The sequence below is a fragment of the Eurosta solidaginis genome, chromosome 1, assembly GCF_040869045.1.
Source record: "Eurosta solidaginis isolate ZX-2024a chromosome 1, ASM4086904v1, whole genome shotgun sequence".
Taxonomy (NCBI): Eukaryota; Metazoa; Arthropoda; class Insecta; order Diptera; family Tephritidae; genus Eurosta; species Eurosta solidaginis.
This window is the reverse complement of record NC_090319.1, coordinates 286831894-286857152: the sequence shown is the minus strand read 5'-3', so window position 1 is coordinate 286857152 and position 25259 is coordinate 286831894. Positions and strand designations below refer to the sequence as shown.

The window sequence follows — 25259 nt, the reverse complement described above, 5'->3', positions numbered from 1 at the left end:
TTGCTAATAAACAACTTTCCTTTTCCTTGCATCTAGCTTTTGTTGGTATAGGGGCAAGTTCTATCCAGAGTATCATGGTTTTCGTCAAGTCCTAGATTCAGCTCCTTGTTTGCTCGTATGCAGTTAATGCACTTGTTTACTGCATCCTTTATGCATTGTGTATGTTTATGCTCACCCAAGCATTTTGTGCATACTTCCTTTTCCTTGCAGTCAGCCGCTTTGTGATTGAAGCCTTTGCATTTAAAACAACACAATACCTGCACTGCATCATATACTCGGCAACGTTCCCAACCTACATTAAGCCTCTCTCCAGCGAGTACATTTGCGAACGCTTCAACATTCATTTCTATCACAGCATTATAATAGTTTTTCCCGTTCTTTTTCACTTCATATTGCTTAACAATTTTGATGTCCGTTTCACTTAAACAAATGTTTTGTCGTTTAATTCTTTGCACCAGTTCCTCGTCGCTATATTTAAAATTTATACCAGTCACCATGACTGCTGGTTTCACTTTTTTGGGAATCTTAACTTCGGTGAATCGTGTTCTCAAAGATCAATATCCAAAACTAGCGGAGGAGGCACGCACTCTCCCTAGGAAAACGCGCGTCACTCTAGGTCAACTTCGATCTGGATACTGTAACAGGTTATACTTTTACCTATCCAGAATCAACCCCGACATACAAAACATATGTCCTGCTTGTAATGTGTCCCCACATGACACCAACCATCTCTTTAACTGTATTGTGGAACAAACGCCTCTAACACCCTACTCATTATGGTCCACCCCTGTTGAAGCAGCAAGTTTCCTTGGACTCCCGTTAGAGGACATTGATGACAATTTGTGATGTTGTAGCGATAAGGTTACTCCCCGAAGGCTTTAGGGAGTGTTATCGATGTGATGGTCCTTTGCCGGATACATATCCGGTACGCTCCGGTAACACAGCTTCATTAAGGTGCTAGCCCGACCATCTCGGAAATGATTTATATGGCCACATTAAACCTTCAGGCCATCCCTCCCTCCCCACCCTCCAAGTTCCATGAGAAGCTTGGGGTCGTCAGAGCCTCGTCTGTTGGCGAAACGGGATTCGCCGGTCGAAGTTGATGTTGACAATTGGGTTTGGAGAAGCTATATATTGCTCTGGCAACCTGACAAGGTTGCGCTACACAACCGCTTGAATTATTTTTGTATTTTAGTCGCCTCTTACGACAGGCATACCTATCGCGGGTATATTCTAACCAATGAACTGCAAAAATCGAACACAACAACGTTCGATTACATTCGGCAACATTATCGTGTTCAATGATCCAACTTGCTTAAACGAAAATAATCGACATTGATTTAAAATTATTGCATGCGTGAATATAATCAATTCAGGGGCCCTATTCAGTAACTGTGAATTTTAAAATGTACACTTTTTCTTCATATAATTTGTATGAAAGAAAAATGTACATTTCAAAACTCATAGTTACTGAATAGGGCCCAGGTGTTTGCCTCAACGGCGATTACATTCATCGGAATGAAAAGGCAAATATGAAAACTCCATGCGTCTGAATATTTGCATGATTCTTCTGCCCTCATGTCACGGCGACAAGCTACATATAAGCATACATATAAACATTCCTTACGATTCTGTTTTTTTTTTTCCTGTTTTGGGAATTGAATCTTTCAATTCCAATAAATGGCAAGAGTACTTTTAAATACTTAAACAGGTTAACAAACGTATAAGGGTAAAATACTTGCAACATGTAGATGTGCCTAAGCAGCTAACACATGTTACAATGTAAATACCCGTCGCACAAACGTTTCCTTTAATAATTTCCTTTATGTAAATCCGTATTAGGAAAAAGTTGACAATTTATATAATGCGTCTTGAACTTCTTCTCTTGCGATTGAATCGTGAAGTACAACAATTACAACAATTTCCACAATTATACACGTGTACACCATCAAACAAAACAGCTGACCAATCCTTCACCAATATCAAGGCCATCCGAAAGTCAGATTACATGTATATACGTCAACAATATGCAAACATGACATGAGCACAAAATATTCAAAATGTTGATAATTGATGATATCTTAAACGTTGCATGGCAGGTATACAAAATCTTCCATTGGAAAGTTGTTTGATGGTCTCAAGAGTGAGCGGGCATACAAATTAAATGAATATCTTTCAATCAAAGAACACAAAAAATTCAAAGATACATACTTTACATGAAAAACCCTTATATGACATAAAATAACCTTAGCTATCAAACCTATAATGAATATATATTAATTATATATATATATATATATATATATATATATATATATTATTTTTATACTCAGTTGAGCAGAGCTCACAGAGTATATTAACTTTGATTGGATAACGGTTGGTTGTACAGGTATAAAGGAATCGAGATAGATATAGACTTCCATATATCAAAATCATCAGCATCGAAAAAAAATTCGATTGAGCCATGTCCGTCCGTCCGTTAACACGATAACTTGAGTAAATTTTGAGGTATCTTGATGAAATTTGGTATGTAGGTTCCTGGGCACTCATCTCAGATCGCTATTTAAAATGAACGATATCGGACAATAACCACGCCCACTTTTTCGATTCGAAAAATCGAAAAAATGCGATAATTCATTACCAAAGATGGATAAAGCGATGAAACTTGGTAGGTGTGTTGAACTTACGACTCAGAATAGAAAACTAGTAAAATTTTGGACAATGGGCGTGGCACCGCCCACTTTTAAAAGAAGGTAATTTAGAAGTTTTGGAAGCTGTAATTTGGCAGTCGTTGAAGATATCATGATGAAATTTGGCAGGAACGTTACTCTTATTGCTATATGCCTGCTTAATAAAAATTAGCAAAATCGGAGAGCGACCACGCCCACTTTTTAAAAAAAAATTTTTTTAAATTCAAATTTAAAAAAAAAAGTTAATATCTTTACAGTATATAAGTAAATTATGTGAACATTCAACTCCAGTAATGATATGGTGCAAAAAAATACAAAAATAAAAGTAAATTTCAAAATGGGCGAGGCTCCGCCCTTTTTCATTTAATTTGTCTAGGATACTTTTAATGCCATAAGTCGAACAAAAATTTACCAATCCTTGTGAAATTTGGTAGAGGCTTAGATTTTAGGACGATAACTGTTTTCTGTGAAAAAGGGCGAAATCGGTTGAAGCCACGCCCAGTTTTTATACACAGTCGACCGTCTGTCCTTCCGCTCGGCCGTTAACACGATAACTTGAGCAAAAACCGATATATCTTTACTAAAGTCAGTTCACGTACTTATCTGAACTCACTTTGTATTGGTGAAAAAAATGGCCGAAATCCGACTATGACCACGCCCACTTTTTCAATATCGAAAATTACGAAAAATGAAAAAAATGCCATAATTATATACCAAATACGAAAAAAGGGATGAAACATGGTAATTGTATTGGTCTATTGACGTAAAATATAACTTTAGAAAAAAACTTGGTAAAATGGGTGTGACACCTACCATATTAAGTGGAAGAAAATGAAAAAGTTTTGCAGGCGAAATCAAAAGCCCTTGGAATCTTGGAAGGAATACTGTTCGTGGTATTACATATATAAATAAATTAGCTGTACCCGACAGATGATGTTCTGGATCACCCTGGTCCACATTTTGGTCGATATCTCGAAAACGCCTTCACATATACAACTAAGGGCCACTCCCTTTTAAAACCCTCATTAATACCATTAATTTGATACCCATATCGTACAAACACATTTTAGAGTCACCCCTGGTCCACGTTTATGGCGATATCCCGAAAAGGCGTCCACATATAGAACTAAGGCCAACACCTTTTTAAAATACTAATTAACACCTTTCATTTGATACCCATATCGTACAAACAAATTCTAGAGTCACCCCTGGTCCACCTTTATGGCGATATTTCGAAAAGGCGTCCACCTATAGAACTAAGGCCCAATCCCTTTTAAAACCCTCATTAATACCTTTAATTTGATACCCATATCGTACAAACACATTCTAGAGTCACCCCTGGTCCACGTTTATGGCGATATCTCGAAAAGGTGTCCACATATAGAACTAAGGCTAACACCTTTTTAAAATACTCATTAACACCTTTCATTTGATACCCATATCGTACAAACAAATTCTAGAGTCATCCCTGGCCACGTTTATGGCGATATCTCGAAAAGGCGTCCATATATAGAACTAAGGCCCAAACCTTTTTAAAATACTCATTAACACCTTTCATTTGATACCCATATCGTACAAACAAATTCTACAGTCACTCCTGGTCCACCTTTATGGCGATATTTCGAAAAGGCGTCCACCTATAGAACTAAGGCCCACGCCCTTTTAAAATACTCATTAACACCTTTCATTTGATACCCATATCGTACAAACAAATTCTAGAGTCACCCCTGGTCCACGTTTATGGCGATATCTCGAAAAGGCGTCCACATATAGAACTAAAGCCCACACCTTTTTGAAATACTCATTAACACCTTTTATTTGGTACCCTTATTGTACAAACAAATTCTAGAGTCACCCCTGGTCCACCTTTATGGCGATATTTCGAAAAGGCGTCCACATATAGAACTAAGACTAACACCTTTTTAAAATACTCATTAACACCTTTCATTTGATACCCATATCGTACAAACAAATTCTAGAGTCATCCCTGGTCACGTTTATGGCGATATCTCGAAAAGGCGTCCACATATAGAACTAAGGCTAACACCTTTTTAAAATACTCATTAACACCTTTCATTTGATACCCATATCGTACAAACAAATTCTAGAGTCACCCCTGGTCCACCTTTATGGCGGTATTTCGAAAAGGCGTCCACCTATAGAACTAAGGCCCACGCCCTTTTAAAATACTCATTAACACCTTTCATTTGATACCCATATCGTACAAACACATTCTAGAGTCACCCCTGGTCCACGTTTATGGCGATATCTCGAAAAGGCGTCCACATATAGAACTAAGGCTAACACCTTTTTAAAATACTCATTAACACCTTTCATTTGATACCCATATCGTACAAACAAATTCTAGAGTCATCCCTGGTCACGTTTATGGCGATATCTCGAAAAGGCGTCCACATATAGAACTAAGGCTAACACCTTTTTAAAATACTCATTAACACCTTTCATTTGATACCCATATCGTACAAACAAATTCTAGAGTCACCCCTGGTCCACCTTTATGGCGGTATTTCGAAACGGCGTCCACCTATAGAACTAAGGCCCACGCCCTTTTAAAATACTCATTAACACCTTTCATTTGATACCCATATCGTACAAACACATTCTAGAGTCACCCCTGGTCCACCTTTATGGCGATATTTCGAAAAGGCGTCCACATATAGAACTAAGGCTAACACCTTTTTAAAATACTCATTAACACCTTTCATTTGATACCCATATCGTACAAACAAATTCTAGAGTCACCCCTGGTCCACCTTTATGGCGGTATTTCGAAAAGGCGTCCACCTATAGAACTAAGGCCCACGCCCTTTTAAAATACTCATTAACACCTTTCATTTGATACCCATATCGTACAAACACATTCTAGAGTCACCCCTGGTCCACGTTTATGGCGATATCTCGAAAAGGCGTCCACATATAGAACTAAGGCTAACACCTTTTTAAAATACTCATTAACACCTTTCATTTGATACCCATATCGTACAAACAAATTCTAGAGTCACCCCTGGTCCACCTTTATGGCGATATTTCGAAAAGGCGTCCACATATAGAACTAAGGCTAACACCTTTTTAAAATACTCATTAACACCTTTCATTTGATACCCATATCGTACAAACAGATTCTAGAGTCACCCCTGGTCCACCTTTATGGCGATATTTCGAAAAGGCGTCCACATATAGAACTAAGGCTAACACCTTTTTAAAATACTCATTAACACCTTTCATTTGATACCCATATCGTACAAACAAATTCTAGAGTCATCCCTGGCCACGTTTATGGCGATATCTCGAAAAGGCGTCCACATATAGAACTAAGGCTAACACCTTTTTAAAATACTCATTAACACCTTTCATTTGATACCCATATCGTACAAACAAATTCTAGAGTCACCCTTGGTCCACCTTTATGGCGATATCTCGAAAAGGCGTCCACATATAGAACTAAGGCTAACACCTTTTTAAAATACTCATAAACACCTTTCATTTGATAGCCATATCGTACAAACAAATTCTAGAGTCATCCCTGGTCCACGTTTATGGCGATATCTCGAAAAGGCGTCCACATATAGAACTAAGGCCCAAACCTTTTTAAAATACTCATTAACACCTTTCATTTGATACCCATATCGTACAAACAAATTCTAGAGTCACCCCTGGTCCACCTTTATGGCGATATCTCGAAAAGGCGTCCACATATAGAACTAAGGCTAACACCTTTTTAAAATACTCATAAACACCTTTCATTTGATAGCCATATCGTACAAACAAATTCTAGAGTCACCCCTGGTCCACGTTTATGGCGATATCTCGAAAAGGCGTCCACATATAGAACTAAGGCCCAAACCTTTTTAAAATACTCATTAACACCTTTCATTTGATACCCATATCGTACAAACAAATTCTAGAGTCACCCCTGGTCCACGTTTATGGCGATATCTCGAAAAGGCGTCCACATATAGAACTAAGGCCCAAACCTTTTTAAAATACTCATTAACACCTTTCATTTGATACCCATATCGTACAAACAAATTCTAGAGTCACCCCTGGTCCACCTTTATGGCGATATTTCGAAAAGGCGTCCACCTATAGAACTAAGGCCCACGCCCTTTTAAAATACTCATTAACGCCTTTCATTTGATACCCATATCGTACAAACACATTCTAGAGTCACCCCTGGTCCACGTTTTTGGCGATATCTCGAAAAGGCGTCCACATATAGAACTAAAGCTAACACCTTTTTAAAATACTCGTTAACACCTTTCATTTGATACCCATATCGTACAAACAAATTCTAGAGTCATCCCTGGCCACGTTTATGGCGATATCTCGAAAAGGCGTCCACATATAGAACTAAGGCTAACACCTTTTTAAAATACTCATTAACACCTTTCATTTGATACCCATATCGTACAAACAAATTCTAGAGTCATCCCTGGAAACGTTTATGGCGATATCTCGAAAAGGCGTCCACATATAGAACTAAGGCCCAAACCTTTTTAAAATACTCATTAACACCTCTCATTTGATACCCATATCGTACAAACAAATTCTAGAGTCACCCCTGGTCCACCTTTATGGTGATATTTCGAAAAGGCGTCCACCTATAGAACTAAGGCCCACGCCCTTTTAAAATGCTCATTAACACCTTTCATTTGATACCCATATCGTACAAACAAATTCTAGAGTCACCCCTGGTCCACGTTTATGGCGATATCTCGAAAAGGCGTCCACATAGAGAACTAAAGCCCACACCTTTTTGAAATACTCATTAACACCTTTCATTTGATACCCATATCGTACAAACAAATTCTAGAGTCATCCCTGGCCACGTTTATGGCGATATCTCGAAAAGGCGTCCACATATAGAACTAAGGCCCAAACCTTTTTAAAATACTCATTAACACCTTTCATTTGATACCCATATCGTACAAACAAATTCTAGAGGCACCCCTGGTCCACCTTTATGGTGATATTTCGAAAAGGCGTCCACCTATAGAACTAAGGCCCACGCCCTTTTAAAATACTCATTAACACCTTTCATTTGATACCCATATCGTACAAACAAATTCTAGATTCACCCCTGGTCCACGTTTATGGCGATATCTCGAAAAGGCGTCCACATAGAGAACTAAAGCCCACACCTTTTTGAAATACTCATTAACACCTTTCATTTGATACCCATATCGTACAACCAATTCTAGAGTCACCCCTGGTCCACCTTTATGACGATATTTCGAAAAGGCGTCCACCTATAGAACTAAGGCCCACGCCCTTTTAAAATACTCATTAACACCTTTCATTTGATACCCATATCGTGCAAACAAATTCTAGAGTCACCCCTGGTCCACGTTTATGGCGATATCTCGAAAAGGCGTCCACATATAGAACTAAGGCCCACACCTTTTTAAAATACTCATTAACACCTTTCATTTGATACCCATATCGTACAAACAAATTCTAGAGTCACCCCTGGTCCACCTTTATGGCGATATCTCGAAAAGGCGTCCACATATCGAACTAAGGCCTACGCCCTCTTAAAATACTCATTAACACCTTTCTTTTGATACTCATATTGTACAAACAAATTCTAGAGTCACCCCTGATCCATCTTTATGGCGATATCTCGAAACGGTGTCCATCTATAGAACTTAGGCCCACGCCCTTTAAAAATACTCATTAATACCTTTATCGTACAAACAAATTCTAGAGTCAAGCCTGGCCCACCTTTATGGCGATATCCCTAAATGGCGTCCATCTATAGAACTATGGCCCAATTCCTCTTAAAATACTCTTTAATACCTTCCATTTGATACACATGTCATACAAACACATTCCAGGGTTACCCTAGATTCTTTTTACAACATGGTGATTTTCCCTTACTTTGTCTCCACAGCTCTCAACTGAGTATGTAATGTCCGGTTACACCCGAACTTAGCCTTCCTTACTTGTTATTTATTAATTTTTTTTTAAATAAATTTTTTTCTTTTTTTCCACTCTTCTTTTTTTTCCTGAAAATTTTATATCTTAGTATACATTTTTACTTTAATATATAACAGTTATATATTTTTTTTTTTAAATGTAAATTTTTCTTCTTTCCAATTTTGTGTTTTTTTTTTTAACTATTTATTGACTTTTTGATTATACATTTATTTTTTTTTATTTATTTATTTTTTTTTAAACATTTAGTTATTAGTTTAAAGTTTAATACATATTTAACATATGCCGCAAAATAAAAGTAAAACATACAAAAAATTAAAACAAATTCAAGCAAAGTAAAATGCTTACAAGCAAAGCAATAAACCAATTACGATTCTGTTTGTTTGCCTAATTCTCGTGCTTTGATTTTATTCTCCGCTTGCCTTCGTTTGATCAATACAATCGTACGCAAAACCTGTTGGTCATTCGATCGCAATCATGCTAACAGAGTCTTGTAAAGACAGATGCTGAGTTTATTCAATTATGAGCTTTTCAATATGAGTTTATTCGCATGATTGAAATTGAATGCGTTTTAGTGTTTGATTAAATCAAGAAAATTGTGATTTTTGCAGTTCACTGATTCTAACCCCCTAACCCGCTGGGGGTGACAATTCGTGATCTGACGCACCTATTGGATGTAGCGAAGCACTGCTACAACAACAAAACAACAGAGCTTGATTTTTGTTTGCCGATAAAGAACTTTCAAATTGCCTACTCAGTTCAAAGTAGCACTGAATTTCCAGTATGCAAACCAATTGGTTCTGCAATTTGTATTTGTTTCTGCTTTTGTAACTGATCGGTGTAACTTCTGAAAATTAACATAGATGGCTGAATAAGCGCAACTCTCTTTATCGCAGCTGCTACAAAAGCTTTTAAAGAAAATCTGTTATTCCGTGTTCCGAACAAGAAGGCAAGGCCTTGTGTTTGTTTCCAAAAAGATAACGTCCGACATCTATGTGCTAAGGCTCTTTATCGTGTTCAGTGTAACACCATTCCACTGCTACAACAACAACGACAAGGCTGTTTATCTTTACCATGTTTGCATAGTTATTTTTGTATTTTCTGTGAACTTCCATAACAATATCTAGGTTTGTTTAAAGGATGAGTTTGCTTTGTATCTTTTTCGAACCCTTCGAAGTGAGCCTGACCAACAAGTTCAATCATCACAACCAACGAAAACAACAAAAACATATTGCTTGAACCAATGACCATTATTAATTCTTTTTAATTGAAATTTATTTGCAAAAGAGCATAAGGACAGACCAAAGTTGTGTACACTATTCACAATAATATGTAAAATTATTTCTTTGACTTTCTGGAGAAGCCCGACGACAAGGCAGTCATTTTACTGGGTAACCGTAATGTCAAAAAATTTGAATTCGGTGCTGCATGTGCACTAGCGATATGTGCCAATTTTAATAATTTTTTCTTTGAGACACACAATTCTTGGGATAACAAGTTCGCATCCACAGTAAAATTTTCACTTATTAGAAAAGCAAGTACTATGAAATAGCATAAAGCCTTCTCTGAGCTGTAAGAAGTACGAGAGCTGAAAAACAATTAAAACATAAAATTGAAAATAATCTAATATCTATCTAATGTTTAAGCGGGGATATCGCAGGCTGAGCAGAAGATAACCTTATCTGGGGATATGTATGTTATCAAAATTGTGTTCAAATGAGATATGAGGCTCTTCTATAAAGTACTCGTAAAAGCCCTTTTCAGCTCAATTTTGAAAATGGTTCATCATCGACTCAGCTGGGGATATGATTATAATTTAAAATATACTTACAAAGGTTTGGATGAATTTGGATCAGAGAAACGTGTACGTATATCAGTTTCTACCTTCTCTGTAATACCCGATAGTTCCATGGTTTTCAATGAACGTTGGTGCGATTTAAGCAAATTCATCAAAGAATCCATATAAATGATTAGTTTTATATGTAAGAAGCCCTCTGGAGTTGGCGTGCAATCTTGTATGCTTTTAATACAGCTGCATAAGTACTCAGATTGTAAACTATTAAGAAAAACACGATACAGGAAAATGAAATTTAAATTCGGTATGGTTTAAACATTATATACCCAGCTTTTCATTTCAAGACAATTACAGAAAATTCCAAAAGATTAAACAATTAATTTTAGATTTAAAATATTTGTTAAGCACATACTACCATTTTACTAAATTTGAGTGCGTTAGAACCGCAAAACAATTAAAAGCTCAATTCAGGAAGCAATTGAAGGGTAATATTTTTACGTCAGTTGAAAATTGATTTTTCGAACTAGATAGAATTTGTTTATTATCATTATAAAATATATAACTTGTTGAGGAGGCCATCCAATCGAAGAGCAGGGAGCTTTGACCCAATCGTTAAAGAGTTGTAAGTATGAATGAATTTAAAGAATATGAGAGTACTTCATATCACATTTATGCGATTATCATCTTAAGTGTTACTATGAGATTTCAAATTTACTTTAATTTTGCAAATAGGAATACGGTATGGATATTGACCAACCGATCTTTTTTACCTAATTGACAAAGCGCACATTTATTATGATATATTGAAGACTATGCCAAGCCCAGCCGGGTATAAAAACTAGGTGTAAAATTATTATAAGATTTTCTTTTAAAATTAAATTAACTTACGGCAACTTGTTAATGGGTGTAGAATATACAACTTTCGATTCTTCATCCAGCCTCTCCAGCAGCTCTGCCGGTACGACATCGTATACATCATATATTTCATCTATCTTCTTAGCATCCTTATTGAATTTAGGACGTAAAAGGTTATAATTATGCTCCTTATTGGAGATTTCTTCATCATCGCCATGTAATTCGCTTTCGGCTATTGTATTTTCCAAATCATTTTTTAATACATCGATATGAACTTTGTTACTCTCTTGATTAGCTGCAAAACGCGCCGCTTTGCGCCCACCAAATTTTTTCATCAATACTGCTTTGGTGTGCTCCGCAGTCAATTGGGGTAATGGTTTTTGTTCGATAGTTTTGTAGATATGATTGGTGAGGGTAGCTTGTTCAATGGGTATTATGCGTACCTATTTATGTGAATGGTAATGTTGGTTAAAATATTGCGAAAAAAATTGAAAAGTATTAAATTTATATACCTTGTCTGATAATTTATTGCGCACACAAATGTACATATCTGTAAGTGCATCCCCTTCTCCCCGATCCAACTCACCCAGATAGATTTGATCGTTAGCAGTCACCATAGCCACCTTTGCGGACGATTTACCTTCTCGTTTCCGCAAGAGATGACAAAATTGTGTAGCATCCTTGCTAACAGCAGCCAATTTTCCATTTTGAAATTTAACTAAAGCGCATGATATGTAAAGAAAGGTATTACATTTCATATCCCGAATAAAATGATCACAAACTCTTACGTATGGTGGGCATCGGTGTGGTTCGCGTTCGCTTAAACACACTTCCTACGGTTGCTTTCCCCTTCATTGTTTTTCTTCAGGAAACCCGAATTATTTAATATTAATTAAACAAATATTTGGTTTACGAAAAACCGCACGTGAAGATTTCAATGGATACTTAACATATGGTAATCAGCTGAGCTAAGACTGTGTTTAAACCATTGTTTGTTTCTACGAGTGAAGAATATGTATTTTAATTTGACGCTTTCAGCGAACACGACTGTTGACTGTTGAGTGATTACTTTCACTACCACTGCTCTAAATAATAGTAGAAGTCTAGACCAGCGGTCGAGCTCAGTATCAATAACCCGATGGCGGGGAAAAATTGTTGGGTAGAACAAGGGTCGACTGCTAATATGCGTCCAAAAATTTGGTAGATGTAACAAACGGCCCCCTCGCGACGGGTAGGAACCTTGGCGCGGTGCGGGGCCCTTAGGGCGCGAATGCAACAGGGGTTAAGGGGGCCTCAAAAAGAGGAAATAGCGGCTTGGTTGGGGTTGGCACCAGTACGGCTGCGGGTGGAGTTGCGCTGGCAACGGCGAACGCCACCGCACCTGCCGATGCTGAACGCGGACCAAGCGCGGGCACGGCGACCTGTCTTCCCGCGGCTGTGACAGGGGTCTCACGATCTGGCCACTCCGAGCCAAGGGAAGAGGCAGCCGCAATTTCAGGTACAACCGGGGGACTGACCGCGATGGAAACTACGGGTCGGTTCTCCCCAAACCGTAGGAAGGCAGCTAACTTCAACGGGTTCAACAGCTTCTAGCGACTCGGTGGGGGCCTCGCGAAACATGGCATTATCACCGACTAAATCTTCCGCGACCTTATTTACAACATGGACGTCCCAAATGTCGTCTATTTTGAACATCCATGTCGATGGCACTACGCTACCGACTGTCCTACACCCCAAAATCTTGGGTGTGACGTTTGATCAGGATCTACATTTTGGTGAGCATGCAGCCGCAATTGTTCCGAGAATTCAGAGCCGTAACAAAATCCTCAAATCCCTCGCTGGCAGTACTTGGGGAAAAGATAAAGAAACGCTCATGACTACATACAAAGCAATTAGCCAGCCGATTACGTGCTACGCGTCACCCATATGGTCGCCAAGCCTAAAAATCACCCACTGGAAGAAACTACAGGCCTGCCAAAATACTGCTCTCAGAATCGTCACGGGCTGTCTTCTTATGTCCCCAGAACACCATCTGCATAATGAGGCGAGAATACTCCCCATCAGGGAGAGAAATGAGATGCTGACCAAACAGTTCCTGTTGAATACCCAGAAACCTGGGCATCCCAAAAGACATCTGATTGATGAACCAGCACCGCCTAGGGGCTTAAGGAGTCATCTCTGTAAGCATTTTGAGGAAATACGGCACCTGAGAACCCAGCCGTATGAAGTGAAAAAACACAAGCAGGTCCTTGGTGAACTCCATAAACAGGCGTCGGACCTTTATGCCGGGAATTGCCCGGTGAATCCAGTGCTTAACGAAAATTATCCAAAACTTGCGGAAGAGGAACGCATACTCCCCAGGGAAACGCGTGTCACTCTTGCTCAACTTCGTTCTGGATACTGTAACAGGACATGCAAAATGTATGCCCCGCTTGCAATGTGTCCCCACATGACACCAACCATCTCTTCAATTGTAATGTGGAACCAACGCCTCTAACACCCCTTTCCTTATGGTCCACCCCTGTTGAAACGGCAAGTTTCCTTGGACTCCCGTTAGAGGATATTGATGACAATTTGTGATCGGTCGCGGCTATTAGGTGGGGCGAGCATTGCTACAACAACAACAACAACAACTCGGTGGGGGCCAGTACCGATAAGATTCGGCACTTACCAGCTCAGCCGTTTGTTGCAAATCAGCATAAGAAGGCCCTAAGCATACTCCACACTGACTTGGTAAGGTATGCTAGGTCGCGTCCGGTGAACCCCGTTATAAACATACACTGTCCAACCCTTGCAGAAGAGGAAAATAGACTAACCTGGGAGACACGAGTTTCCCAGCGGGTTAGTGGGCTTAAAATATACCCGCGGCAAGTATACCTGTCGTAAGAGGCGACTAAAATACAAAACTAATTCAAGCGGTTGTGAAGCGCAGTTCTTTCAAGGGGTTGCAAAGGTAATTTATAGTTCTCCAACCCAATTGTTAGCCTCACCAACCCGTGACGAATCCTGTTCTGTTTCTTTAGCAGGCGAGGCTCTTGCGACCCCAAGCTCCGCATGCATATAGGGGATGGGAGTGCAGGATGTCGTAGGAGGTGTCATGTGGTCTCCTAATGGTGCTTGCTACCGGAGCGCACCGGACCTGTACCCGGAAAAGGACCGTCAACATCGATAACACTCCCCAATACCTTCGGGAGTGTGCTTATCGATACAACAACAGCAACAACTTGAGTCACTCTGACCGACTCAACTTCGTTCTGGATAATATGTCAGGTTCAACTCACAGTTGGCTAGAACCGACCCCGCCAGGTTGTCGCCTTCTCCTAGGAATTCAACACCAATCGGTGGATACCCAGCATATAGTGGGCTGCTCGAACCGTTTGTAAAATAATTGCTCTGGCTAATCTCATGACGATCATGGTCTTTCACTCTCACTTTCGTCTACACACGGCTCCATCCTCCATATGTGAGATTTAGTACATATACATATATTTAGAACCCTTTAAAATGGAAAATCTCAAAATACATTTCGGAAGTTCTTATTATAGCTCCATACAACTTTATTAAGCTTTAAGGCAATTTACAAGGTCTCCTATTCGGTTTAATCAAATTTTATTTTGGAAACCATGGAAACAACTCTTGTGAACTGCCCTTATATCTTCTACCATAATAACTAAATGTTTATACAACTTTCGTCATCGTATCTGTATCGGTCAATCCGAGTCCCAATCCGCTAAGTTTGTAATGCTTGCTCTTGATAATATGTACCACTTGCTGTGAGAAATCCAAACATTTTGAAACCTTTTTCAAATATAAAATTAACAATAAATACTCACTAGCACAAGTTTAATTAAGAACACCGCAAATGTCAGAAAGTTAATGCTCATTAAAGCTGCTTCCGGAGGAAAGTTGAGATTGGATTCTTCCAATAAGCCACGCTTACTGCGACGCGCATACTCCTTGGGCGCCCAAATAATATTAAACCGATCTTCTGTGAGGGATTTAATAAAATGATAAATTGTATTCTCTATTCACTATTGTCTATTGTCGACCTATTTTACTGTCGAGATCTCTGTAGAACCGGTTTAAAATAGTTGTAATAAGACGTTCAAATGCGATGGGACTATTGTAATAGACTGGCCCTCCTGGTAGCAGATAAATTATACTTCGATTCATTCTGCTGACAGGCTACACGGCGACTCAGCATAGATGCAGATAATGACTAAAATACATACAATGGACATTAGACTGCGTCAAACCTCGTCCGAAAAAAGTTGTAAAAATCCGCCCCTATATTTAAAGCTCGTGTTGATAGTGTTTCAGTGTAACCGATTTTTAAAATTGTTATATACCTGTTTTGTATTGAGAAGCTATATTTTTCTTTCCAACATTCTTTCGAGCCAGTCTTCAAAATGAAGGAAATTGGGGGCACCATGGGATATAAAGTCCCCCCACTTGTCATCCCAGCCATCCAATGTTTAACAAAAGGGGTCTCGATATGAATTCTTCCTTAGCTGGATCATCTTTATTCGAAAAACAAGACCATGACTGATCGGATAATACATCCTTCACTTTCTCCGCCTTTTTCCCATTAAAGGATAGCAAAAGCTATGACTTCATTAGCATACCAAAGCAGTTGTACGCTCTAATATAACATTTGCTGCTAGAATTATCTTCTTCAGCTTCAGGTTAAATAAGTCACAGGATAGGGAGTCGCCTTGTCTACAAACTCATTTGGTTTCGATTGGCTCTTAGAAGTTAACCTGAACCTATACTTCCAGAGCTGGTGCCTTTGCTCAATGTCATTTGGCAAATCCTTGTAAGCTTTTCTGAGAACACAATTATAACGGTATTCAGCAACTATTTTTCGCGGAGCTGAAAGTTGCTTTGAGGTCAAGAGGACAAGAAGACACTTTTTTAGAAGTTGGCATACCGTGAAGATCTGCCCGATAGTTGACTTATCAGGTCTGAAGACGCACTGAAAAGCTCCAACCAGTTAATCGATGTTTGGCTTTCAGTCTAAATATAACATTTTTCTACTTTCTTGTGAATAAGGAAGAGTACTCTTAAATTCCTATCTAGTATTTGGTGCATGTGCTTTACTGACTCATCGCCTGCGTATGTGAACAGCGGGGAGTGAATACCAGGCCCTTTGTTAAATTTTAGCCGGGATCTTGTCCCTTTCATTTGGTCCACAGGGACTGTGATATCAGGTTCTTCCTCTCCCTCGCTATCTAAGCACATTCAGTCGCCATTATCATACCCCAGAAATTAACCCATGGTAGAATTTTTAGACATTATTCCTGTCAGCCAGCATCAGTAGCTCCTCGCACCCTCCACATAGCGCGTTGCTGAGCTAGCACGCAGCATGGCACTAAATGCAGCAGCCTTTCTCGATGCAACAACATTCGCCATTGCACCATTTTCCCTGGTTCGATGGAAACTTATGGTGGCATTATGCAGTGAATCAGAAAAGTGCTTCCAAAGCTCTACCACATCTTCAGCTCGAGTATTGCACTCTCATATAACGATCCTCGTGTTACTGTCCGCGTTTTCATCGCTGCGCAGTGGCGTGTGCGGTACTTGGCTGTCACAAAGTAGTAGCTCGAGGACGCACACACCGAACACTGTCGAAGATCTCCATATTTCAAACCGCGACGAAGTCCTTCAGTCTCAACCCGTTGGTAAAACATCTTCGAGGAAGATTAATTTTCAGGATATCAAACAAAAACCTAAGATTTATTGAAGGAGCTTTCCCACTCATTTTGATGTAGTAAATTGCGCTATTGTGTTCAGTCACTTACCTATTAAAAACATTAGCTTTGTCTTCAAACGTTTTAGATCACTAACTCTTTGTTCGATAGTCTTTGCTGACTGTTTGAACCAGCTACGTTTCAAACGCTTTAGGAAACCTATAAACCCACGCAATGTTGGATATTTGATATCTTTTATTGCGTACATTAAAAGATTTGAGTTCCCCTCTTTAGACCGCTTTTCATCGTCGTCATCATCATCATTATCATCATCATCGCTTTTATTGTCATCATCACTTGTCGTTGCCTCAACTTTGTGTGTATTTCCGACCGTTTCCTCAACATGCGTACTATGCTTATTCGAATGCTCTACGAGTTGCGTCGGTTGTGGACTAACTACTTGATCTTTCTGATTTTTTAACAACTGCGAAGCTGGATCTAGCATTTTGCGAATACTTTCTACGTCCTTTGCATTACTAAAGCGTTCTCGCTGATATTCTAGCCATTCTGGACTGGGTGTTGTTAGAATCGCGGTAGCTCCATCTTGATTTTTATGCTTGTTAGATCCTTTTGATTCATCCTTGGCTTGAATTAATTGAATAATTACAAATAGTAGCAAGAAGATGAGGATACTTGAATTTTGCAGACACATTTTCAACATTTCCATTTCCAATCTTACTGTACAACTAAAATAAGATCTGCAGTGTTGAATGATACACTTTAATTTGGTGCATCCGTAGTTGTATGGTTGTATGTAGGCATGTACAAATTTTAAATAATTATTCTGCATGACAATGTTGAGTGCATTTCACGCCCTCTGATTACGAATTAACCTACATACAAGGGTGCCTCAATAGATACACAGCACTTTTAGTTGATGCAGATGGGCTGAATGCCTAACGATTTCTAATATCTCATGGCTCCCTGGATGCGGTCTTGCCTGCTACAATCCCATAGCTCTATAATCTGGTCTTTATTTGCACTTCTAACTGTTAAGAAGAACACAAATGGGCAGCTCTTATGGAGATATTAATAGAAGCCATAAAATAATCAAATTAATGGCGCAAATAAATCTCTTACAAATCTTGTTTTAAAATGTAGGCCACATTTGAGTTTCATTGCAGAAATCTATTTTTAAATACTCTCCCTGGCGTTCCTAGATGTCCACTGAATAGTATACGTACACCAAAACCCATCGGCAACGTCAACGGAGCTAACCGCGCACATCTAAAGTTGTATAAAAATTGTGTGCAGTTCGATGTATTTTTGTATTAAAAAGTAATAAATAGTTCTAACCTAAGTACTTGTTCACTTGTTTAGCCTTAATCAAGTCTAGTTCAATTTTCTTTTAGGACAGGTAAATGTGTTTTTAATTAATATGTTAGATTTTTTATACCGCATGCTTTAACTGAGTTATTCTACTTGTATTGCTACTAATTTTCAATATTAAATTTTTTAAAACCCTTTCAAACAAAAAGATATATCTTTTTTCATGGTATATCATGCCATTAATTTTTTGGCAATACAATTAGCTTATGTTTGTTTCAAAGTTTAATAACAAAAACGGCTGCGCATACCCGCGATTTTTTGAGCGGTGATCAATTTTGTAAGAGACTGATACCTCTTTGGCAAAAGGTGGCAACCTTGTGAAAAGATGCTCAGTGGCAACACCTAGGTGAAAAGTCTTAAAATATAATACTATATCGATGTACCAAATTTGATTCAAATCGGTCAAGCCGTTTCCGAGATGGTAGTGCATATACAAAGAAATATAAAAAAAGGAGGTGAGCTGGCAACCTTAAGTGGCAACCCTATTCAAAAGTGTTAATAGAAATGCGGAGTAAAATACTTTTCGTTTGATACCCATATTGACATACATACATATCTCATGTAATGCCAAAAAATGACCCCGGGTCCCTCCGAAACCGGAGGCTCGCTCCAAGTAATTCTGCGCGGAACACCATGAATTTACTGTCAAAAATTTCCTTTCATAACAATGAAGTGAGGCAACCACGTTTTTAACAGAAATAACTGCTGTTTTAGTTTTGGCCAGCTAGATTGATCAAATACCCCACCGTACGGCGTCCGCCGTAGTGTGGTGGTAGCGTGCTCCGCCTACCACACCGAAGAACCTGGGTTCGCTCCGCGTGCAATGCGAAATAAAAATTTTAGAAATAATTTTTTTTAAATTAAAATATAGTTTTTCTAAGAGCGTGGTCTTCCCTTGACAGTGATTTGGCAAGCATTCCGAGTGCATTTGGGCCATGAAAAGTTTCCCAGTGAAAACTCATCTGCCTTCCAGATGCCGTTCGGAGTGGGCATAAACATGTAGGTCCCGTCTCGCCAATTTGTAGGAAAAATTAAGAGTAGCACGACGGTAATTGGAAGACAAGCCTGGCACAAAATATCTTCGGAGGTTATCGTGCCTTAAATTTATTTGTATATTTAACTTGCTTCACTAATATACATATTGAAACACCCCTTTAAAATTGTACAACCCGTTTTGCTTAAACAACGTCAACCGTTGCAAGTTAATTAGCAGAAAGTGCTAAATATTACATCTTTTTATACCCGATTGCTACGCTGCCTTTTCCGATGTAATTCTTTTGGTTGCTCTTGATGCATCTTTTTATACGGATTACCGCATTTTGAACTGCAACGAACTCAACGCGGAAGGAGACCTTACATTGTAAAAGCGGATATTCCAAAAGCAGTAACAAAGCTTTTCTCCTTCTCCACCATGGATTTCCTTCATTGGACTCCCGCCGCTGGTACTTTCTAATAATATCAAAAATTTCTAGGGATTATTTGGCACAGAAAACTATTCTGCATGCCATATGTTGCGGATAAGACCAAGAAAACCTAGGTTGCTGAATACTGCTGCTGGAGGGGGGGGAGGGCATCTGTAGGAGCCAGCGTGTCTTTTCTAAGGGCACTACACTGGTTTAATGAAATGGTAGTCCAGCCAACTTTCCGAAAATTATCTACTAATATGTTCGGGTCAGTATGACGGATAGCGCTGGTTAGTAACAGTGGCGCTCTTAGAACAACACCTATCTTGGCTTTGAATGTAATATTCGACGTACTTTGTGTTAAAAGTTCTTGACCTCGGTCATCTTACCAACATCCAATTCCTCTCTGGTAGGATAGCTAGATAGGGAGGATAGCGGCGGCCGTGGTGCGGTTGTAGCGTGCTCCGCCTACCACGCCGAAGGTCATGGGTTCAGTTCCCGGTCAAAAAAACATTTAAAATTTAGAAACAAGTTATTTCAATTAGAAAGTAGTTTTTCTAAGCGGGGTCGCCCCTCGGCAGTGATTTGGCAAACACTCGGAGTGTATTTATGCCTTGAAAAGCTTCTCAGTGAAAACTTATTTGCCTTGCAGATACAGTTCGGAGTCGACATAAGACAAGTAGGAACCGTCCCGCCAATTTGCAGCGAAAATTAAAGGAGCACGACGCAAAATGGAAGAGAAGCTCGGCCTCAAAACTCTTTGGAAGTTATCGCGCCTTGCATTTATTTTTTTTACAATTTTGTACAAGTTTCAACATATTAATTCTTTCGAAAGATTATTTGGGAGAGGGACTCACTTGAGGAGGTAGACTAGTTAACTAGTTCACGGAAAGATCCAAATTGGTTAGGAAGCTTGGTGGGAGTTTTTATCAGTAGGTCAGTGTAAGCCGCATTTCCAAGCTGCCCGATTGCTGTGGCAGCCTCCAGCGTATTTGCAGCGATTACGTATGCGGTCAATGGGATGCTATACAGTGCTACTACCGTTAGAAAGTGTAAAATCTACTCGAATAGCCAAGCGTCCTATTAAAGCTCGGAAGTAGAGGAATATATGGAATTCAGAGTTTCGCTGATCACCTGTGGTGTGTTCCTGTACGGCCCAGCTGAGCAATTGCAACGTAGTGACACAGCTCTGGGCGGAAGTGGATAACAGCCGATCTACCGAAATTACTGGGTTCAACGGAAATAATCTCTCTATAGCGCCTGGAGCTCTCAAGGGTCATTGTCAAATAGACGTCCGGTACGTGCTTTTTTACTTCTACTGTATGTAAAAAGTTGCGCTGCAATCAACGAGTCACTTCATGCCTGACTGTGCACCTTTTTCAAGAATAGGGCCAAAGTATTTTTATCTCGTGTCACTTTTATCGCAGGAGGTTTTATCCATAGTCCTGATCGACTTTGTTCGCTTACATCATTCTGCCGCAGGAGCTTCCTGTATTGGGGTTGCTACCGCACAATATAACTTAACCAAGTCCCTTTTATAGGTCATCTCTTACAGGTCACCACTTACTTACTTAATTGGCGCCTAACCGTTTAAACGCATATGGCCGTACATATCCATACAAGTCGGGCCAGTCGTTTCTTTGTTGGGATAACTGTCTCCAATTGGTCACACTAAGGAAATTGATCTCATTTTCCTCCTGGTCCTTCCAGCGGGTGGGGGCCACCCTCTTCCTCTGCTACCATAGACGGGGTCGGATAAAAATATTTTCGTGGGCGGAGTTCTGTAAATCTTTCGAAGAACTTTTCTCTCGAACACTCCTGTAGTCGCTTCGTCTGATATTATCATGGTTCATGCTTTTGCACCATATAGCAAGACGGGTACGATAAGAGACTTGTAGACTTTTGAATTGCCTACCTAGTCCGAAGTAGCATTTATTTGCTAGAGTGATTCTTTGCTGGATTTCAGAGCTGATGTTGTTGTTTGCGTCAATGCTGGTTCCCAACTCTTGGCAAATACTAGAAACATTTTAGGACCTGTCCTCTTTCCGGCTTCTAGACCTGGTCACTCCTTAAAGCCTGAAACCTAGCCTGGCGAGTGCAGGACACAAGCACAACACGTGCTCGATCGTATCCTTTTACAATCCGCACTTCCTGCATCTACTATCACTGAAAAGGCTTTTTTTTGAAAGCATGTGACGCAAGAAAGCAGTATTCAGTCAGAGTAGCCATGATGAGTCTACCGTTGTTTCCTTTTTACTGATAAGAGTAACTTCGTAAGACCTGCACATGATCTTCGAAACTTGGCAGCCCCGCGCTTGGTTCAACGTATTTCCTGTTTGGTCGATCACTTTCATATATCCCCATTTGCCCCGGGACCCAGTACGCATCGGATATGCATCCGACAAAGGACCATCAACATCGGCAATACTCCCCAAGGCCTTTGAGTAGTGTCCTTAACACCACAATAACAACAACAACAACAAGGTGCGCCTTATATGTATTTTATTTTTATCAGGTAGCGGGTTGGTAGTTCGAGTATCTGTACGAAACGCGCACGTTGTGTCATTGCATCAATTAGGATCAGTGGCAGAGAGTATATGAGTGTAGTAACTTTGCCGATATTTAAATTAAAATATATATATAAAATCTCTTTTTTAATTTGCTAAATAGCAAAATTTCAATATTTATTTCGAAAAATAAAGATGAGCAATATTAATAACACTGTGTTTCATAAGAATGATCATACCGAGCTTAATACATACTATGTAATTGTTCATGTATTTATAATGCGGCAAATATTTCACACATGTTTACTATTTAGATTGTTTACAGAACTAAATTTTTTTATATTTTATAAATGTAGCAGAAAAAAAATTTAGCACAAATTTTCAGTTATTTACTATATCATATATAGAAGTGTGTATAAGCAATTGGAATTTGTTCGCATTTAAAATTTTTATTATACACGGGCGCATATCCTTAGTTATGTTTATTAAGTAAATATTTAGTACATTTATATATGGGGTATTCCATCCCATTTCGACCAATTTTGAACCCGACCCCTTTAGAATTGGCTGAAAGTTTTTCTTCTTTTTCTAGCTTACGAAAGACGTTTTTCAGAATTTTTTCAAATTTTTTCATCCTTTAAGTTGGAATGAATTTAAAAAAAAATACCGTTTTTGTTTTCAAAATGCTATAACTTTTTCAAAAACTGACCGTTTGGGATCTTTTTTTTTAAATTTGTTTTGAAATGTACTTTTCGGAAAAAATACAAAAAAAATTTTAAAGTTTTTTTTTAATTTTTCAGTTTTTCGAGATTTTTCGAATTTCGCCATTTTTTTTTCTCATAAAAAACTTCAATCAATTCTGCAATCATCCCCACTAATCCCGGAGTGGGCCGTTTTTTTTATATTCTTTTTTATTTAATTGAAAAAAATTTTTTATTTTTGTTATATTTATATAACAAAAAAATACAAGAAAATGATTTTTAAGTATTCTTTTCTTTATATATTATGGTAATCTACGATTAAAATGTAAGTTTTCTAAAAATAATGTAACAAATTATGAATTTATTTTCTTTATTTATTTATTAAAAATCATTTGCTTACATTTTTTTGTTATATAAATAAAACTGATAAAAAAAATGTTATTTTTGAAATTTTTTTTTCAATTAAATAAAACAGAATATAAAAAAATCGGCCCACTCCGGGATTAGTGGGGATGATTGCAGAATTGAAATTTTTTATGAGAAAAAAAGAAAATGGCGAAATTCGAAAAATCTCGAAAAACTGAAAAATTAAAAAAAAAACTTTAAAAATTTTTTTGTATTTTTTCCGAAAAGTACATTTAAAAACAAATTTAAAAAAAAGATCCCAAACGGTCAATTTTTGAAAAAGTTATAGCATTTTGAAAACAAAAACGGTGTTTTTTTTAAATTCATTCCAATTTAAAGGATGAAAAAATTTGAAAAAATTCTGAAAAACGTCTTTCGCAAGCTAGAAAAAGAAGAAAAGCTTTCAGCCAATTCTAAAGGGGTCGGCTTCAAAATTGGTCGAAATGGGATGCAATACCCCATATGTATGTAGTAGTTGTATTATATAGTCTTATTTTTTTTTAAATTTAATTAGTTTTTGTATTTTTAGTATATAAAATTGAGATAAGGTACTGTGTCAAGGAAAAAGAAAAAAAAGTATAAACACACATATCTATCAAAATGCATAAATTTGCACTACAATCACACATTCAGATGTATAACTCATTGTTTTACCTTGTTGTTAATTTATTATATAGTAGAAAACTCAAAAGGAATGGCCAAGCCTTCTTCTAGAGCACAATGGGGTATTTTGTAGGAGCTTGTCTCTCAGAAAAGAACGGAAATATAAGTAATTGGGCAATTCACAACACTTCGTATTCATGAAAAATCGTAAGCTTTAAGTTGGTTCCATGGTTTCCAATAAAAAATATGATTAAAGCATAGCACATATGGCGAATAGCAGACACTTGAATTGCCTAAACGTAAGCTTAACATAACATTTATGTCAGTTGGTGGGAAGTGCCACGCCCATTATAAAATCATTGATTTGTTTCCACTATCATTTTAACTTGATACTTGAAAATAATACAGGTTCGATATGAAAGTATTCTTTCGTAAATAGTTTCGTAATAGTTATTTATGAAAATAAACGGAACCGTTTTCTGAACATTTCGGGATTACTTCAGAACCGTTTTCGGAATTGTTTTTAGAATAATTCTGGGATAATTTTCGGCACGATTTCCCTCTCATGTTGCATAATGCTGGGAATCCAGATAATTTCGGAACTGTTGTAGGAATAATTTTCGGTATTTTTCGGGACTATTTTAGGCAAACTCTCGGCATTTTTTATAGTTTCATTCCTGCATTTGCTTTCTTAGTAACGCATTAATGACCTGTCAACCAGATTGTACTAAATATTGAGTCCAAATGTAGACCGGCGAAGAAACACTTTTGTCAACAAATGCTACTTTGGACTGAATAAGCAATTCAAAATAAACATCAGATAAGACGGCCCTTATTTAAGGGGTTGATAATGCAAAACAGAGTTTTATAGATTCACAGCTTCCGCTATCAACTTGTCAACCTCACCAGCAAGAGGGAAATCCCGTTAAATATATGAATGAATCATATATATATTTTCCAGGCGAGGCTATGGCAGGAGTGGAAGCGGTATGGCCCAGAAGGTTTAATGCGGTTATATTAAATCGTTCCCGAGATGGTTGGAGTAGTACCTTAATTGTGCTTGTTACCGGAGCGTACTGGATATATGTATATCGGGAAAAGCACCATCAAGTTCGACAACATCCCCAAAGCCGTCGGAGAACGTCTTTATAGCTACAACAACAACAGACGCACTGAGATTGTGAGAGAAAAACGTTCTTAGAAGTATTTACTTAATCACTTGCGTTGGGGATGGCGGACATCAACATTATCCAGTCAATCGCC

At 38.3% G+C, this 25259-nt stretch overlaps 2 protein-coding genes across 2 annotated transcripts; both read right to left on the bottom strand.

Moving 5' to 3' along the window:
* Nucleotides 1-9883: 9883 nt before the first annotated feature.
* Nucleotides 9884-12256, bottom strand: Polr1E (RNA polymerase I subunit E). Its single transcript, XM_067771135.1, has 5 exons — nucleotides 12087-12256; nucleotides 11811-12016; nucleotides 11332-11741; nucleotides 10480-10704; nucleotides 9884-10236 (listed from the first exon to the last, which is right to left on the bottom strand). Exons 1-5 carry the CDS (start codon nucleotides 12151-12153, stop codon nucleotides 9987-9989), a joined length of 1158 nt encoding a protein of 385 aa, XP_067627236.1. The 5' UTR covers nucleotides 12154-12256; the 3' UTR covers nucleotides 9884-9986.
* Nucleotides 12257-14849: 2593 nt separating this feature from the next.
* LOC137243379 (uncharacterized) lies at nucleotides 14850-17752 on the bottom strand. Its single transcript, XM_067771124.1, has 3 exons — nucleotides 17100-17752; nucleotides 15132-15286; nucleotides 14850-15069 (listed from the first exon to the last, which is right to left on the bottom strand). The coding sequence occupies exons 1-3, from the start codon at nucleotides 17713-17715 to the stop codon at nucleotides 14977-14979; spliced, it is 864 nt and encodes a 287-aa protein (XP_067627225.1). The 5' UTR covers nucleotides 17716-17752; the 3' UTR covers nucleotides 14850-14976.
* Nucleotides 17753-25259: the final 7507 nt, after the last annotated feature.

Bases quoted from the DNA above. Each gene is read 5' to 3' on its own strand.
- Polr1E (XM_067771135.1), bottom strand. From the start codon at position 12,153: ATGAAGGGGAAAGCAACCGTAGGAAGTGTGTTTAAGCGAACGCGAACC. The intron at 12,017-12,086 runs GTAAGAGTTTGT...CATGCGCTTTAG, and splicing joins CACACCGATGCCCACCATAC to TTAAATTTCAAAATGGAAAA. The intron at 11,742-11,810 runs GTATATAAATTT...TCACATAAATAG, and splicing joins GCAATAAATTATCAGACAAG to GTACGCATAATACCCATTGA.
- LOC137243379 (XM_067771124.1), bottom strand. From the start codon at position 17,715: ATGGAAATGTTGAAAATGTGTCTGCAAAATTCAAGTATCCTCATCTTC. The intron at 15,287-17,099 runs GTAAGTGACTGA...AATCCCTCACAG, and splicing joins AAAGCTAATGTTTTTAATAG to AAGATCGGTTTAATATTATT. The intron at 15,070-15,131 runs GTGAGTATTTAT...GATTTCTCACAG, and splicing joins TCTTAATTAAACTTGTGCTA to CAAGTGGTACATATTATCAA.